This window comes from Halyomorpha halys, unplaced genomic scaffold (genome assembly GCF_000696795.3).
Source record: "Halyomorpha halys isolate HHAL.00 unplaced genomic scaffold, Hhal_1.1 Scaffold469.1, whole genome shotgun sequence".
Lineage (NCBI taxonomy): Eukaryota > Metazoa > Arthropoda > Insecta > Hemiptera > Pentatomidae > Halyomorpha > Halyomorpha halys.
The window spans coordinates 960,961-978,281 of record NW_027114062.1 but is presented as its reverse complement, the minus strand read 5'-3'; the positions used below and the strand labels follow the sequence as shown (position 1 = coordinate 978,281).

The following is a 17,321-nucleotide window of genomic DNA, read 5'->3' as shown; positions in this document are numbered from 1 at the left end:
TATCATAATTTCTGTTATTTCTTTTCTAGCTTTTATTTCCATTTTGATATGATACATTTTCCTCTTAACCTTGATACTTCCCCTGAGATATGATAAATTCGACTGTAGACATCAACCAAACGACGAGAGCAGTTTAGGTAAAAACGAAGCGAGAAGAGACCATCAATAAGGAAGGTCGGCCTGCGGCAGACATGATGAAGCGTTTGTAGTTAGTGCTCCAGGCAGGCATTACATCCAAGTACCTTCTATCTCTCTGCCAGAATACCTCTCCAATATCTGTATACATTTGGAGACAGTAATGACATTATAAATCTCCTTTTTCACAAAAAATAATAAATCTAGTGATAAATAAAAATTAAGTGAATTATTTTCATCTCAGGAAAAAAAAAATGGAGCCCGGTGATAATAAAAATGAGGAAAACCTTTTATTAAAGATTATATATTTCATCAAATACAAAGACGTTCTATTAGCTTACTCACTAAATTTAATGCAACTTGTCTACTTGCAATGCAAGAAAAACGGTACATACATATATTTTTTTTAATAATTTGTTTATTTGTTATTTACAACAGTATAAAATATATACAATAAGTAAATTTGCTATAGGTGACAGTGACATGATACAAACATGTAGAGAATCTACCCATTGATAGAAATGCAATAACATTTGTAGAGAATATCTCGAGGTCATCTTCTTTTCAGACGCTTAGTAGAATTGTTAAGTAATGAATGAGAAGCCAGTTTAGATACAAGTGGATTTGAGTGGTTGGGAAGTTTATCAAGGAATGATTGGTATCTGGTTCTGGCCAAGTCGGCAAAATATGAGATATTGAGGTCCTGATGGTACACATATTTAAATTGAAAAATGTTTGCTCTGAAATTGCAAAAAAAAAAAAAAAAATTGCTGAACATACAACTTTTACACTTTTACACTTCGAAGTGTGCGAAGCGAAGCCTCTGCTTATATCGGCAAGAACCAAATATCTCAAACTGATCTTATACATTATACGCTCTGTAAAAAGAGTTACCTTTGATGTAAGTTTTACTAGGTTAAAAAAGAAAAAATGCAAGAAGCAAAAAGGACAGTTTATTTATTTATTTTTTTTTTTTTTGTGAAAATAATTCCTGAAAACTTTAAGACCAATCCCATAACAATCTGATCAATAGAAGTCATAGTTTTTTAAACTTTACGGGATATGTTTTGTAAATTACTGTGTTTTATATTTCGATTCTAAAATAGCCTTGTTAATTCAGTCACTTTACTTTATTATTTCAATGTAATTTTGTTTATTCGAGGGCCATTGGGTATTTTAATTCACTAATTTTATTCATTGAAGGTTTGTGGAAAAAGATTCTAAATTCTGGCAGATTTTAATTTTAATTAAATATTGTTAGTTCTTCACAATATCAGTTCAAAAAATATTGATCTCATTATTATTGATTTCAGCATACTTTAAATTCAAGTGTGTTCCAAAGGTCATAAAGAAGAAGGAACTCTTTCATAGAAACCAATATATTTTTCCTCTTCGCACAAGATGAACTACAGATGTCGCACTCTGGTGGAATAATGTTTAATCACCCTCCCTTTGATACTGATACCGCCATCGGTAGAGGGTGTATACTTCGGCTGAGTGTACCCTCGAGCGATTATACAGCACCTTAGAACAGTGGCGGCAAGAACCCTTGAGCAGAACAGAGCTCCTCCATAAAGAAACTCCTCGTAAATGTCAGGCCAGTTCTATCGCTGGTATTTGTTCAACCCTCCCCTCTGTTAGTGGGAGGTACTCCTGGCTTTGAGAGGACAAATTTGACAGAGCTCGTCAAACGAATATCTTTCTATAAACAAACTCCAAGAGCATTTCATATCCGCTTGTATTCCTCAATATGTAATTAATTTGATGTTATAAAAGTTACATTATAGCTTTGATACAGTGGTTCTTAAGCCATAGAAGTCTGCGGTCAACTAATTAAATATTAAACAATGGACAAAGGGGACCTTTAACGAAAAATATATGAAAATTTAGTTTAATGGACATATACATAAAAGGGAATGGTCGAATCTTTGTCGACAATAACCTTTTGAACTACTGAATCGATTTACATGCGTTTTTTTAATGTTCCCTTTCGTCATGTGAAGGTTTAAAGATTCCCCTTATTCTCCTGTAGATAAAAAGTTATAAATAAAATTAAGCGTAAGACTCTTGGTAAAATAAGTTAATAAAATTTTTTATAGAAAAGATCATTTCGTATTCGTTTTTAGCTTCGCCTCAAAGTACTAAATACCGTTTTCAAAGAAATTAAAAATTTGAAATTTTTCAACTCGATTTATTCTGAGAATTGTTTTTCCTCTCCGGTGACTATTTTTTATATAATCGTTCATGAATCAAAGACGAAAATTTTGGACTGCAGTGCTTTCGAAAAAAAATTTCTGAGCTTTATTCGTTTCTTGAGGTGCTGTAACGAATATCATCTTTCTTATAAGAAAAATCACCTAAATTGGACCAGTATTAAGATTTAGATATTATATTAATTTTTAGATATTAAGATAGTATCAAGACTAATGATACAGTGAAGTTAGTTGTTATCAAATTCGTTACCATAGTTACATCTATTCGTATAAATGAGTATGGTCGAATCTTTGTCAACAATAAACTTTTGAATTTATAAGGGAGAAATATAGTTTTCAAATAAAGGAAGATTTTCAAATCAAAATAATAAAGTATACGTATATGTTTAATTTAACTAAATACATAAATTTATAATCATCCATCAATAATGCTCATTAATATGCATCCTCAAATATAGCAATAGCGAGGCATTGCCGTGTCGGGTAGTATCTGAAAACTAATTGTTTTTAATTTTTATCATTATTAAGATAGTAAAACGTAATAATCACTTTAATATGGCGACTATACAGTGATACACCAACAGTGAAGATGCTAAATTTGATAAATTTTGGGAATATTACTTATTGATTTAGTGAAAAACACATTTATTTATTTAAAGGTTTCGACCACTAGGTTCATTTACACTGAATATACTAAGTTAGTAAATTACAATTGACATATTCACAAAATTACTTTGTGAGAAAGTTACAAATTAACATTTAAAATTATAATTACATATTTACAATTACAATTTACATTTTACAAAGTTGCAATTAGAATTGACGTAGTTAGTAAATTACTTTATTAAATTTTGCATCCACTTGTCCATGCTGGACAGTTAGACTATATGTTGTCATAAATATTAATGATTTTTAGAAAGTGGAAAAGTTTTGTTATTGTTGTGGGATCTTCTCTCATCATCTCCTGTAATTCTGAAGAGAATCGGTTAGATTTGTGAGCAATACATTCAGTGAGAATGTGCCTAACGGTGAGAGCGTTTCCGCAGTAGCGACACATCGGTGAGTTTTCTTTTTTCATGAAATGACCGTGAGTCGAGTATGGTCTATCCGAAGACGGGTTAATACCACATCTTCTCTCCGTAGCAGATTCAAGTTTCTGGTTGGATGTTTCACTGTCTGTTGGACCATTCATCTTGCCATCCAATTTCTTCGATCCATGAAATAAAGTCTTTGTATGTTGATAATGTTACGACTTGACCTGTCTTATAACGTTACTTGTGGAATGGGCTAGTCTGCGAAGTACTGCCCGTTTAAAAATAAAAAAGCTGCTTATAAGTTCAGACAACTCTCAAATAGCTCCTGATTTCTCGAAGAATGTTTCTTTCTTCGTATGAAGCGATATATTAAACATAATATGAATAGGTATATATACTACAATCGAATAGAGGACAACCTTTTTTTTTTTTTTTTTTTTTATCAAGTCCAATGAAGACTTATAAAGTCCCATAGTTGGTATCTAGATTTTCTGAGCTCACTAACTGGTTTTGTTTTGTCTATTGACCATTTACATTCTGATGAAATTAACTTGCATTAGTTTCGTCCCTGGATATTCTGAGATAAACTTTTAGCAGGTAGACAGATAAAAATAAAAGTCTTGGAAAAAATTATGGCTGTTTTATTCGAGTGGAGGGTCGAGTGGGTTTATGGTCCCTTCCCTTGGTCATATCGAGCAATATCACACGACATTCTCTTTCGTTGTAAAACCTAATGGGGCGACGTGATAACAATCTCGTTGGCAACTTTTATTGTTTATCTTTATATTTTCTCCCCTCAAAAACTAAAAATACAAAAAAACATTAACTTTTAAAAATCAATGCGATGGCACTAAAAATATTTTAAAATTTTAATTTAATTAACTCTTCATATTTTTATTAGAAAATGATGGTTAAATGATTTTCACCATAGTTGTTTTTTTTTTAATTTATTTTGTTCAGGAATAACAAGAATAACTTTATTCTGTATTATATTAAATATTAATATAGAAAAGAAGGGAAAAGTTGGGTTAAACAAAATAGAAAATGATTTTTTCGAGAAAAAAAAAACATTTACATATTTTATCACACTGTAAAATGTATTCTAGAATTTGTATTCAAATTGATTTTATGTTGATCTGTTGATATCGGTCAATCCTTTTAATATGTTTAAACTGATAATTGAATATTCAAATAATTTGCTGCTACCAATAGTTTTCTCTACACGCCTGTATCACTACATTATAAACTTACATCAAATTTACTGAATGTATTATTATGTACATTGTTAATTTCAATAAAGATATAAAAAAAAAAAAAAATGGCTACAATTATGATTGTAAGTGGTATTTTACCCTTAGGTTTCCTTGAGTTATTTTATTAATAGCCTTTAAAATTAACTAAACTAATTTTAGTGCTTCTATGATCTAATAGACAAATGCATTGTGTGATTGAGATAGTTATGTAAAACGTAGATCCTAAAAATAGTACCGCATTATTTCACTAGATTAGCCGTGTTGCTAAATTAGTCTACACGCAAAGCACGGTGATACAGAATTCGCGTCATAACGTGGAGGTTATTTCCAAGCGATTTCCTTCGCGAATGACATTAATATGCATTAAGTCTGTACAGTAATGCAAAACATCAGCCATTTTGTATTTGAATCGAGAGGAATGCAAAGGTCGAACAATGAGCAAAGGCCTTCATAAATAAAGGACCATCCACCCACAACCGGGAGTAATCCACTTGCCTCTGGGAAGAATGACGTCATCCCTGCAAGAGTGGGTGGGCGTCCAGTGTGAGGGATTACTGTTTGAGTAAGCAGACATTGTATAAACTTTAGTTAACTGCTACAAAATAATAACTTTATATGAAGGATCATCGTGAAAATTCCCTATTTATATTCAAATTACAATGCGTTTTTTACATATAAGGAATATTTCATCACAAGTTAATAAATCTAATTTTCAATAATAAAGGTTTTATCAGATAATTATAACTCTATATCTAAAATTTATTCAATTTATTTTACAATTTAAATTTTTCTCTCTCAAATAGGTGTCATAAATCATCATTTTAAATACAAATTAAAGTTTTTTAATTGAGGCGACTGTTGATATAATTCTTCTATAATTTTTTTTCTTATATTCAATCCAAGTCACACAAAAGTTACCGATTTAGTCCTGAACCTGCGAGAAATTAGGAGATATAGGAATTCATAAAATCACTTATTGCTATCAGACACTAATGAATTTCTGTATTTGGATAAACCGAAAACTTATTTCATTTTCCGATTTCAATTCCTCTTCATATCATAAAGAAATTTTAAAACAAGCTTTTTTCTATAATATTCTGTATCCTTTAGTCCATCGGTTGAATAAAGGACAATACATTTGAAGGTAAAAATATAACCTTCACAAATTAAAAAATATAAATATAAATCTTTCAAATTTACAATCTAAGATCGGCACTATTCGATGATTGAGTAGCGATATCAGTCTCATAAGCGTTAAAGATAACATTGTCACCGTAGCCTTCTCGAATCTTAGGCCAAGCCACAGATAACTCGTCACCTGAAGTTGCTGAAGGCAGCGAATATGAAGCTCTCTTCGTGAATATTTTTTTAATCAAACATGATGCATCTCTTAAAGGTAACAACAATACTAAATTGTAAACAATTCACTCGCTGTAAATGAATCCCTCTCCGCCTTCAAACCTTAGGTTTGAAGTAAGATAAAGATTAATTCTTTGAAAAATTAGTGTTATTTGCAAAGGTTTCTTCCTGGAACGCCGTTTTTAAAAGCTATATTTTATAGTTCGATGGATCTCCATAATGAGTCAGTTTAGCCGATTAATCTTTATAACCGTCAAACTATTTTAATATTTTAAAAACCTTAATTAACCGAGGTCGTATATACATGTATATGGATATAAGCAATATCCAGGATAATTAGTAAATTGTTACAAATGTGATATCATCATCATCACAACCATTTTATCCCCTTTACCGCTGGCGTAGTGTGGGGTTACGATTTATGGAGTCTGGACCAGATATCTCGCTCTTGGATCATCTCTCTTCTCCTTCTCCAGTCCAATGAAAACGTGAAACTAAAAACTATCATTAAAATAAATTAATAAATAAAAAAAATAAATGGCCATGCAGAAAACGTCCATTATGTTGTCTGTGAGAAAAAATAAACTCTTCTCTTGAATTAACAACAGATTTTTTTATTCTGTAGCTTTCCTCAAAAAATGGTCTATTAAACGCAAAAGAAATTTGTTATTTTCTTTAATGGAAAAAGCTATTAGACATACTGATGCCGGTTAGCACTCAGATTGAAGCTATTTAAAGAACTATAGAGTATTAGTAACAGCTTTCAAGGTAATGGCCAAAAAAATAAAAAAATATTGATTCCTAGTTACTTGGGAAATGGTTTCTGGATAACTATATAATGAGAACTGCTAACCTAAAGCCTTCCTCAATGAATGGTCAATATGAAATAACTATCAGTCTGGTTTTTATTAAAATTCGCGGATACAAACTCTTCATCTCTATATAATGTTACAGAACCTATGAGCATATCAATCAAATACTCGAGCGATTCATATTTTTAATGTGTTCGGAATTTTTTTTAAAAAAACTCAAAAGTTATATGATCAAGTTTGATCAACTCCGTCAATTGCTCAAATATAATGCGATTTACTTTATTTATATATTTATTTTTTTCTACAAAGTAGGTGTTCCATCTATTTCTAGGAAAATTATTTATAAGCGAAAATAAAAATAATTAAAATACATAAAAATATTTTAATTAAAATATACTATATATACAATATCGATGTTACTTATTAAAGAAAAGAAAAAGTAATAGTAACAATACGCTCTTACAAAGCCATAGCTATGCTCTGAGATTATTAAGTATGTATGCTAGCTCAATGCACGGCTCTTAAATATTATTACTATGGTATGAATAGAAAAAAAAAAACTAATATTCAAAAATAGTTTTTGTTATTAAATGTTAAATCATTTGGATTATACAAGTCATGTTATATGTTTTTTATTGTATTTTTAAATATGTTTCCCACATATTTTCCTAAATGGAGTTGACTAAATTAATTCTTGGTTTTTATTTTCTCAGTCATTAAAACTGGTACGGTTTGCTCCCACCGAAGAGATATCGCAACTAAGACTCTTATATTTTGTTTTTTATATTCTGCATTTCATTATCTTAAATCACTTTATATCTCACCATCCAAATTCTCACTTTCTTATCACTTATTGGATAGTTGCCATCATTAAATAACAAACATCAAAAAATACCTGCATACTTTTATTTATCTTAAAGTTGGTTATAACTTGATGACAAACTTGTACAAATATAGTTTTTATCCAGAAACTCCTGGTCATATTTCCTCAACCCCATTACGCCAAAGTTGAGTTTTCACTAGATCAACATTTAAACAAGATAACAATTGTTAAAGCCACCTCAAATTGACATGACAATGTCTTTCTGTAGGAATGCTTCAAAAGGAACAAAACAAAACTAGCTTGCTCGGATTATAAATTTTTATTTTGCTAAGTTAGCAATTGAACCATAATATAAAATCAAAATAAAGCCTTAAGATGTAAAATAAAGATCAAAATATAAAATAGAACTGCCCTTCAAGATAAAACAAAATTTCCAAATTCAATAAACATAAAATAAATTACTGCTGGATGAACTCTGATGAGCCAGTGGCGAGATAAGTCCCGAAAGGTCAGATAGACGATGCTTTTCAAAGTCCAACTGTTCTTATGTTGGTGGGCCCACGTCTATACGGCGCTCACACAATTCACGCAGAAAGGGTCTTGTGACGATTTGTCACCAACAACACAAAGGTGACAAGGCGGCTGAACTTAGGCCGTAGATTGTTGTCTTGTTGGTAGGCAATATAATCCTTACTGGCCATTATTCCATCACATACACATTACAACAAAAATATAAATAAATTTCCTTCTTTTAAACAAAGTTATAAAAAAAAACGCATATTAACAAAATGTACTAACAAAATAGGTTTACAAATTAATTATTAAATTATATATTTATTTATAAATTATTAAATTATAGTTATTTATCAAATAACAACAATAATATTTTTACCATTTTATACTAATCGCTTTGATTTGTTTTATAATTAATAGCATTGAATATCAATTGCTGGATTATACTTTCGGTGGTTAATTCACTATAGAACTCACTTATTAATATTAACTATCACTATCCCCTCAAAGGTAACCATTTTAACCACCCGATGATAATTCCCTGCAACATACTATCTCCATATCCACCGGCTGGTTAGGGACACCCACACGAGAGTGTTAGGGCGATGCTCGGGTTAATCCATAGTCTCTCCTACTCCCACTGATAACATATTAGATCACACTCTCGCTTCACCGTTTGTCATCCACTACCTCCAGTAACTCCCTAACTTTGTTGTTTTCAATTAGTAATTAATCAAATTATCCGCTGAATTCCGAAAATGTTGCTTTCCATTAGTGCATTAATTAATTATCCCCTTCATATTTGCCCCCGTTGCCTCATACATTACTAAAACAACATGTTTACGTCATCAGTCGTTTCGAACGGTTATTAGATAGGATGATGATGTTTTAAAAAAAAAATGAAGAAAAAAATTCAAAGATGTGCTAAAAAGTATTGTATTTATACATCTAAAAACTGCGGCCCATTATAAAGCTTATAGTTAACACTCTACTTTGAATTCAAATTAATCTTTACTCGTTTTCGTACAGATATTTCTAAATTATTCACTGTGGCGGTTCACATTTCTGCACTAATTTTCCAAATACACCTTTCAATTGACTTATTGACTAACTACAATTTAAACAGTTTTCAAAAGTACTTTTAATAATATTTTTCTTTAGAAAATTTTAGCATTTATCTTTTGCTAATATATGGAAGAATTATAAAAATATAACAGTTAACTAAAATATTCAATGTGCTCTTAACCATCAATTCATGGTTAAATTATAATTGAATCGACATTTAGAAAGTAATAACGATTTGATGTAGTTAGACATCCTGTTAATTGAAAAACTATAATTGAGAAAAAGTGAAAGTAAAAAATTAACTATGTCGACTTGACAAAATATATCAGACTGGTGAAACTGAAAAAAATAGCTGCGCATGCGCCCGCTAGTTCAGTGTCAAACTCGTTGTATAACTCATGTTTTATTTATGGGTTTTTCATCATTCTCCATTACTTTCTACGACTTTATAGGTTGCATTTTATTTTTTCTAAAGGGTTTGGCTTTCTGGCGGTTTTCAATAATTCTACATTACTACTCTTATTTTCAGCAATGTGTTTTCAACCCGAAAAAAATATTTTTCTTCCGATCTTCTAAAGGAACTTATCAGGTCCTTTCATAGTTTATATTGATTTATTTTATATAACAAGTGAAATTGTGAGATGACTAATTATTCCAAATATACAAACAAAAATACTTTAGTGGGAGATTTTTGAAATATTAGCATCAGAGAAAATGGTCAGGAGTGCAAATAAGGGAAACTTTTTCATTTGTGCCAACATTTCGACCTGAATTTTAGGTCTTCATCGGGGCTGAGAAATAAAACGATATAAAATCCTTAATTCAGAGATATTTTATAAGATATTATATTTTATATTAGTATCATCCACTGTCAACTTAATTTATTGTTATATACATTTCTAAGTTTTTTTTTCATCTTATTTTCATTTTTCTCTGAGGTGTCATCTCGTTTTATTTTCAGCCCTGATGGAGGCCTGAAACGTTAAATTCAGGTTCATGTAGGACTATTTCAATTTACTAAGTTAAATTGAATTATCGTTGTAAATAGAAAACGTGTGAGCCGTTTTCGAAAAAAATGTGTAAGATCGATTACAGAACATAGCACATCTGGTTGGTCGAAAGCGTTAATGTTAAATGTGTAATTTCAGTTTTTACTACTTTTGGTTTTTATATTTACCTGTTGAAACACACACACACACACACACACACACACACACACACACAGAAACAAAGTATAAGAGCGGTTAATTGGTCCGCAGTAATTTATCTCTAGCAGATCTCAGCCAGTGATTTTTTTTTTTTAATCACCATTAATTATTATAAATTTTATTTTCACTTTATTTAGAATTCATAAAATTAATAAAAATATATATAGTTATAAAAAAATAAAATAAGAACCTTTGTAATTAGAAAATTTATTATTATATTATATATTTATAGTTAAAGCTTTAATTATTGTAACAATGACTTATAAATTGATTGGTACATCTATAAATAATAAATTAAAGGTTAGATAAATAAAGTTGTTATAAATGTTGAGAGAGACAGGAAGTAGAGGGGAAAAAGAGGAGGAAATGAGAGGGAGAGGTTGATCAAAACAGCTTAAATCTTGAGGATGAGTCTTTTCATTATTTAATAATTTTTGAGCTATAAAGGATGCTCAGAATTTACTATGGATAGTATAAAGTGCAGATTCTAAAAATTATTATATATTTATTTTTTAAATGCTTATATTACGATACTTAATCCTATCTTAGTTCCATTTATGAGAAATATTATCTCCTAAGGTTTTTCAAATTAATATAACTCTTAAACAGTTATCGTGTGCTGTGATAAATAAACCAGGATTTAATCTATTTTAATAATAATAATAATTCCTAACGCATACAGTGTTCTTTAACGCAGAAAGTACCGTTGAATCATCCTTGGCACAATTTTCAATGCTTTTCTGGGTATGTGTGAATAAAAGTAATTAATGCCAAAACAATCCAATATAATTGTACATAGCGTAATTACATACATTAGATCACTATGTCAGTTTCTGAAAACAATTATGGAGACATTTAATTAGGAAGCAAAATATTATACAACATATTTTATCCAATTAATCAATTTTGTTTCACAATTTATTGTTATTACCGGGTATCCCTCTAGGCAATACAAGCGAAGACAGGCTTAGAATACTTCTTGATAAAAAAGAACAAACCTCTCTTCATGAATCTACTCACCAATCATCTGAATTAATGTTTAAACGAAATTAAGTATAAGAAATATACCTTACTTATATAAAGCTACATCGCAAAATTTGCCAAAACTAAGAGTCGGCGGAGTGTAAGGGTGGCCAAAGCTTCCACCATAACCTACAGACGTCTTATTTCAATCCTTTTTATCTAGTACTCCAACTTTGTTGCAATAAAAAAAAAAAAATTTTGGCTAGAACATAAGTCAATATAGCTCATTCACAATTTATATTGGTTATGTAGGAAGGCACATACGTACCTACATTTTAAGATTTGAGAATAAACATTTATTTTCAATATTTTTTTTCTTCTTCTAAGCTCTATGGGTGTTATAGGGTTTGTCATATAGGGGCGGGTAGGTAACAAAATTGGGTGGAATATCTTTTACTGCATTTGAAATGCATTATTAGAGGGAAATAATGAAAGGGATACGAACTGAAAACTAGAAAAGTGGGTTGAGTTGGCTGTCTTGGGCTCAGCAGGTTTCCTGATATCAGTAGTCAGTTAAGTTAGCAATCCACAATCGTCTCGGAGACTGTTTTTGTGTATTTTCCACCTTTGTGGGCAAATAATAAATAAATATGTTTAATAAATGTGATTTATCGTTTTAGAACAAAGAGGGGAGGAGCCGTGATTTAAACACGTTTGTGAAGAAAAATATTTTTTGAACGGTAAATCGAAAGTAGTCGATGGAATTTGATATATTAATACTAGATCACTTTCACACTGATCCTCATTTTTTTCATTTCCAACACGAATACAACACTACCCTCATTTTCGAGGAAGAAACATACCATGGACATTAACTTGGAATCAAAGAGCAATTTCGTTCCATTTCAACCGTTATCAATTATGCCAACAGAACCTAAGGGCATTGCCATGAATTGGGGAAAAATAAACGATTTTTTACGAAAGAGCCTTTCCAACAAAATTCATATGAATAGTATTAGTTCCTTTCACTACAGAATTGCATTCCACAGCCCTCTTACGACTCTCTATACCCTTTTCAATATCCTTTGGTACATCTACTAGTGTAAAAGATATTATTGAATTCTTATAATCTTGTAGGAGACCTTCGAATTCATACCTTTTCTACTAATAGTCGCAATAAGCCCTTATTCAAAAAAATGTTTCAATACACCCATCTATCCTTCAGTGTTTCTTGACAAAAGTAAATACATATTTGTGTATTTGTTCATAGTATGACTAAACTAATATAAACACAACCATTACTGTGACCAAAACAAATGTTATGTATGCTCTCATGTCCTTCTAACATCTACGAATTCATAAATTTATGATAATATTGACAAGCACGTTGCTACACAATTTGTGGGACACAAAGCCTCTAACTCTTTGAAATTACACTCATAACTAACAAACTATTTGACAAAAGGGATTTGTTCTTTTTGAGGTATCACTGTAATATTTCAATCTTAGAATGTGAAAATTTAATTTTCCATTAATTTTTAATTAAATTTTCCTCCATTACAAACTGCTCTAGTGCATGTAGCATTTAAGTTCTATACTCTTTATTCTATAAACGATTTTCTTTTTTATAATTAAACATTTTGAGTCTAAAAATGTTGTTAAATTTGTTCAATTATCATTCAGTATAAATAATTCAAGATCTATTCTTCCAACGATCCTTTTTATTTTTGTTTAAATTCCAACGGTAAATCATATTTTTATTGCGTACAAGTTAAACAGCGGTTAGATGAAGTGTTTCCACAATGCGATATGAAAAGAGCTTTATTTCCCTCTGCACACAATTTAATAAAAAGTGAACCCAAGCTCCCTTAGGTACCCCCCTTTAGGTAATTTACTGCTCAATTATGTATTCACTTTCACATTATTTCATAGTACGAGTATATTGTAATTTTAAGACATTCACATTCGTATATTGTAATTTTAAGACATTCACTTTCACGGTCTTCTGGTTCGATTTCTTCTTTGGAATAGGTGTCTCTAATTCAAATGTACCTCAAAGTGTATTTTTGTGGCTTGGGGAATTTAGAATCCTACTTTGAAACCTCTCAGCAACAATTTCACTTAGACGGAGTTAGCCGCCGTGAAAATGTTGGAGTAATTGAAAAAAATTATTTTATACTGAGGTAAAATTAAAAATTTTTAGTTCATATTACTATTTATACTTATGTCTAATTCATTCATGCTTTTTTCATATTGAAATTATTTCCTTTGCGTATAGTTTCATTTTTTCCTCTTCCCTATTTTTCATTGAAAATTATTTTTAAAATGTGTGTCGAATTACGTCAACTTAGTTCGGTATTTGTTTTATTTTATTAATATTTTTTTAAAAATAAATATTAACAAGAACCTTTTTGAGGAGGTAGCCGAAAGAGTTAAGGCACCGACTTTTATTTCGTGGCAGTCCCACGGAATCAAAACTTAATCTCCTTATTTGGTTTGAATAGGTTGGTTACCTATTGATACCCCTCTTTCCTATCTCCTTTCCCTGTTATCTCAGAAATAAACGAAATATAGTTATAAAAAAATAAAATAAGAACCTTTGTAATTGTATTTTGTTTACTCTTCGTGTCGTAGGGGTTGGATGCGCCATGATCACAGTCTCTCTGATCGTCTGTATTTACTATAACGTGATCATGTCATACACCGTCTTCTACATGGTGGCCTCCTTCGACTCGGAGGTTCCTTGGTCCAAGTGCGATCCGGCGTGGGCCGACATGGCAACCTGCTACGTCAGAGGAGAGCCCCAGAGTCTGGTAAGTAATTTTTATTCATATTATACAAAGATGATCTCAGTAAATCATATATTTAATATCTATCTACCATCAGTTGAGGTTCGTTAATAATGGTGATACAGATATACAAATAACATTATTATGGTGAATGATTTTGCAATACTTTACTACTCATCTCACTTCATGCTATTGAACCTAAACCAACTATTATTACGATAAACAATATTAAATTGAATTTGGTGGATGAAACAAATCTTCCTTGTTTAATTATAATAATTTATTTCATGTAATCAACAACAACGTATACATTGGTGAAACATCTAAAAAATTAAAAACAAGAATTGATCAACATAAGATTAATTGTAAAAATTTAAAAAAACATGAAAATTACAGTATTGGCACAACATAGTATTAAATATAAACATCAATTTGATTTCAATAATCCAGAAATATTAGATATAGTTAAGCATTGTAGGAATAGAAAAATAGTAGAATCTGTACATATTAAAAAAAACATTGCCAAAGCAATCAATCATAAAACAGATACAAAAACTTTAGGCACACATTATATGAATGTTATAAATAAATCAACTTTTTAGTTTTTATGTGGTTTTATATAATTTAGAATTAATTTAGTCATTTTTATTTGTTATTGTTTAAAAAAATTGTTTTATATTTTAAAAAAATAGTTGTTTATAAAAAAAATTGGTTTTTGAAAAATTGATAATTTTAGTTTAATTGTTCATCTTTGTGGTAATAGAGGTAGGAGATAATTGTTTATAGTCTATATGGTTGTGATCATAATGAAAGATAACCTTCAGGAAGGTAATTATTCTCCTAAAAATGTATACTGTAATAGTAAAAAAGTTTTTTATTCATTAAATGACAATAATATTATTAAATATTAGCAATAATGACAAAATAGGAGATAATTATACGTTATACATAAAATATTTTTATCAGGTAAATAGTTTATACATAGTTTTGATGTAATTATGATAAATTAGTAATGTTGTAAGCACATGTTATAAGTTTTGTTGAATTTGGTTTTATAGCAATCTGAAGATGGGGGATATTTCCCGAAACGTTATTGTTGATTACATGAAATAAATTATTATAATTAAACAAGGAAGATTTGTGTCATTCACCAAATTCAATTTAATTCCAGAAACTCTTCCAGTAAAAGATCATTAATTTAAGATTATAATCAATATTGTTATTCTTTATGACGTTCTTCTTAATATCATCTTAGACCGTACAGTTTGTAGCAACAAATCTTTAATCTTACTTGAGGTAGAACTTACTTTACAATTTAGATGATGGTCCCTCTTTTATTTCCTTGACCTGGCAAATAACAAATCCATTAAATCAGCTGTGCATTGGATGTCCTTGTATCAGATCCAACTTTAACTTAATATTAATTAATATATAATTAATTAATTTATATTAATTGGCTGCACATCTTTAACTTTTAATCAACTTTACGTTGGATTTCCTTGTTTAGCATCCAACTTTTAACCGTTTCTTAGAAGTCAACTGAGTAGCAACATTAAAACACCCAGTCCATATATTTCTTGCATTTGATTGACTTCTCCTTTTTACTCCTCTTCTTCTGGATGAAATCCAAATATTGTTTATTATTCTTCTATCTGTAACGACTAGATATGAAGTAACTTAGATTAGCTGCTGCTTGGGTTGTAAGCAGTATATTTGAATGATGATGTATCATTTTATATTAAGATAAAAGTAAAAATTAAAGTCTTCCCTGTTGTCGAGTTCATTAATTCGTGGAATGTAATGAAGGCGTTCCGTTTCAGTTTTTATACTCTATCACAAATAAATATATTTTTATTCCGTTTTACAACTCTTTAATATTTATTTTATAATCTAGAATGATCACGTGGTCATATGTACAAATTGAATAACCGCTACGGCCTACAATTATTTTTAATTAAGTATAACCTTTCTCTGCCACATACGGAATACTAGAATATGCTGCAGTGGGAGGCTATCTATGCCTGCAATACAACCAGCAGCTACAATCAAAACAATTTACATTTGATTAAATAATAATAATATTTATATTATATGGTATTATAATATCAAATACGGCAACAAAGTTTGAATGGATGTTTTACTAGTATTTTTTCCACAATTATGATCATTAGTGATTCATTGATTAACTATTGATTTTTTATAATTCTAGAACTCTTCTTTTTAAGAGATAAAAATGTATGGTGTGTATTTAAAGGATAATATGTCTCAAAACTGAGATTGCTATAGGTGAAAAATTAATTATTCTATAGCGTTTCTAAATAGTAATTTTTGATTTTTATCTATTTATTTCATAAAATTCAACCTTGCGGAAAAACTCGTCTGAGGATGTTAATGGACCTAATGATTAAAACAAAAAAAAATAAAAATTGGTACATCGATGATACAATTTCAATATATCATAACATTTATTAAACAAGATAAAACAATTTTTTTAATTAAACGTTATAGTAGAGGCCAAAATTATAGGTTAACTTTTATTTTTTTTAACTTTACTTTTGAAAAGTTTCAGTTGATCAAAAACTTTTTATTTAAGTCTTACTTGAATATCATTGCATTGTAAACATTTAAAAAAAAAAAAAAAGAATTTCTAACCTTTATACAAAGAAATTTTTGCATAAAAGTTAATTACAAACTTTTAGTCCAAAAGGTAAAGGTTTTTAGCCAAAAAATAAAAGTTAATTGAAATATTTAAAATACAGTATATACAATATATCCATAGGTTTATATATTTATAAACAACTAATCTAACTCTGCACTCATATGGTAAGTGCACTTTTTTATCGATAATTTGTTAAATGCATGCATGCATCTTATCTTGTATGAAGAATGTTGTATGTAAATATGCTGTGTTAATTAAATAATTGCAACAGGCTATTTTAGTCAACTAGGTTAACCACTCATAAATGTTTTCCTGACATAAAATCTGATGTTAAAATTTTTATGTTTGTAAATTAAATTATTCATATAAGTTACGGCCTAATGGATCGCGATCACTAACCGAGTGATATCAGCTAATTGAGTGTTAATAAAATAGTCTTGTTTTTTTTTTCATTCATGATGTTATACTGCTATTATTTTCTTTTTTATATCATAT

General features: G+C 29.6%; 1 protein-coding gene across 1 annotated transcript in view; it reads left to right on the top strand.

The window, feature by feature from the left end:
• The window catches only part of LOC106683131 (sodium- and chloride-dependent glycine transporter 2), a gene marked incomplete in the record, with an annotated part of 123,457 nt that overhangs the window by 76,996 nt on the left and 29,140 nt on the right, over window positions 1–17,321 (top strand). The window contains 1 exon segment of the mRNA XM_067051313.1: window positions 14,013–14,191. Coding sequence (XP_066907414.1) covers window positions 14,013–14,191 — 179 coding nt within the window.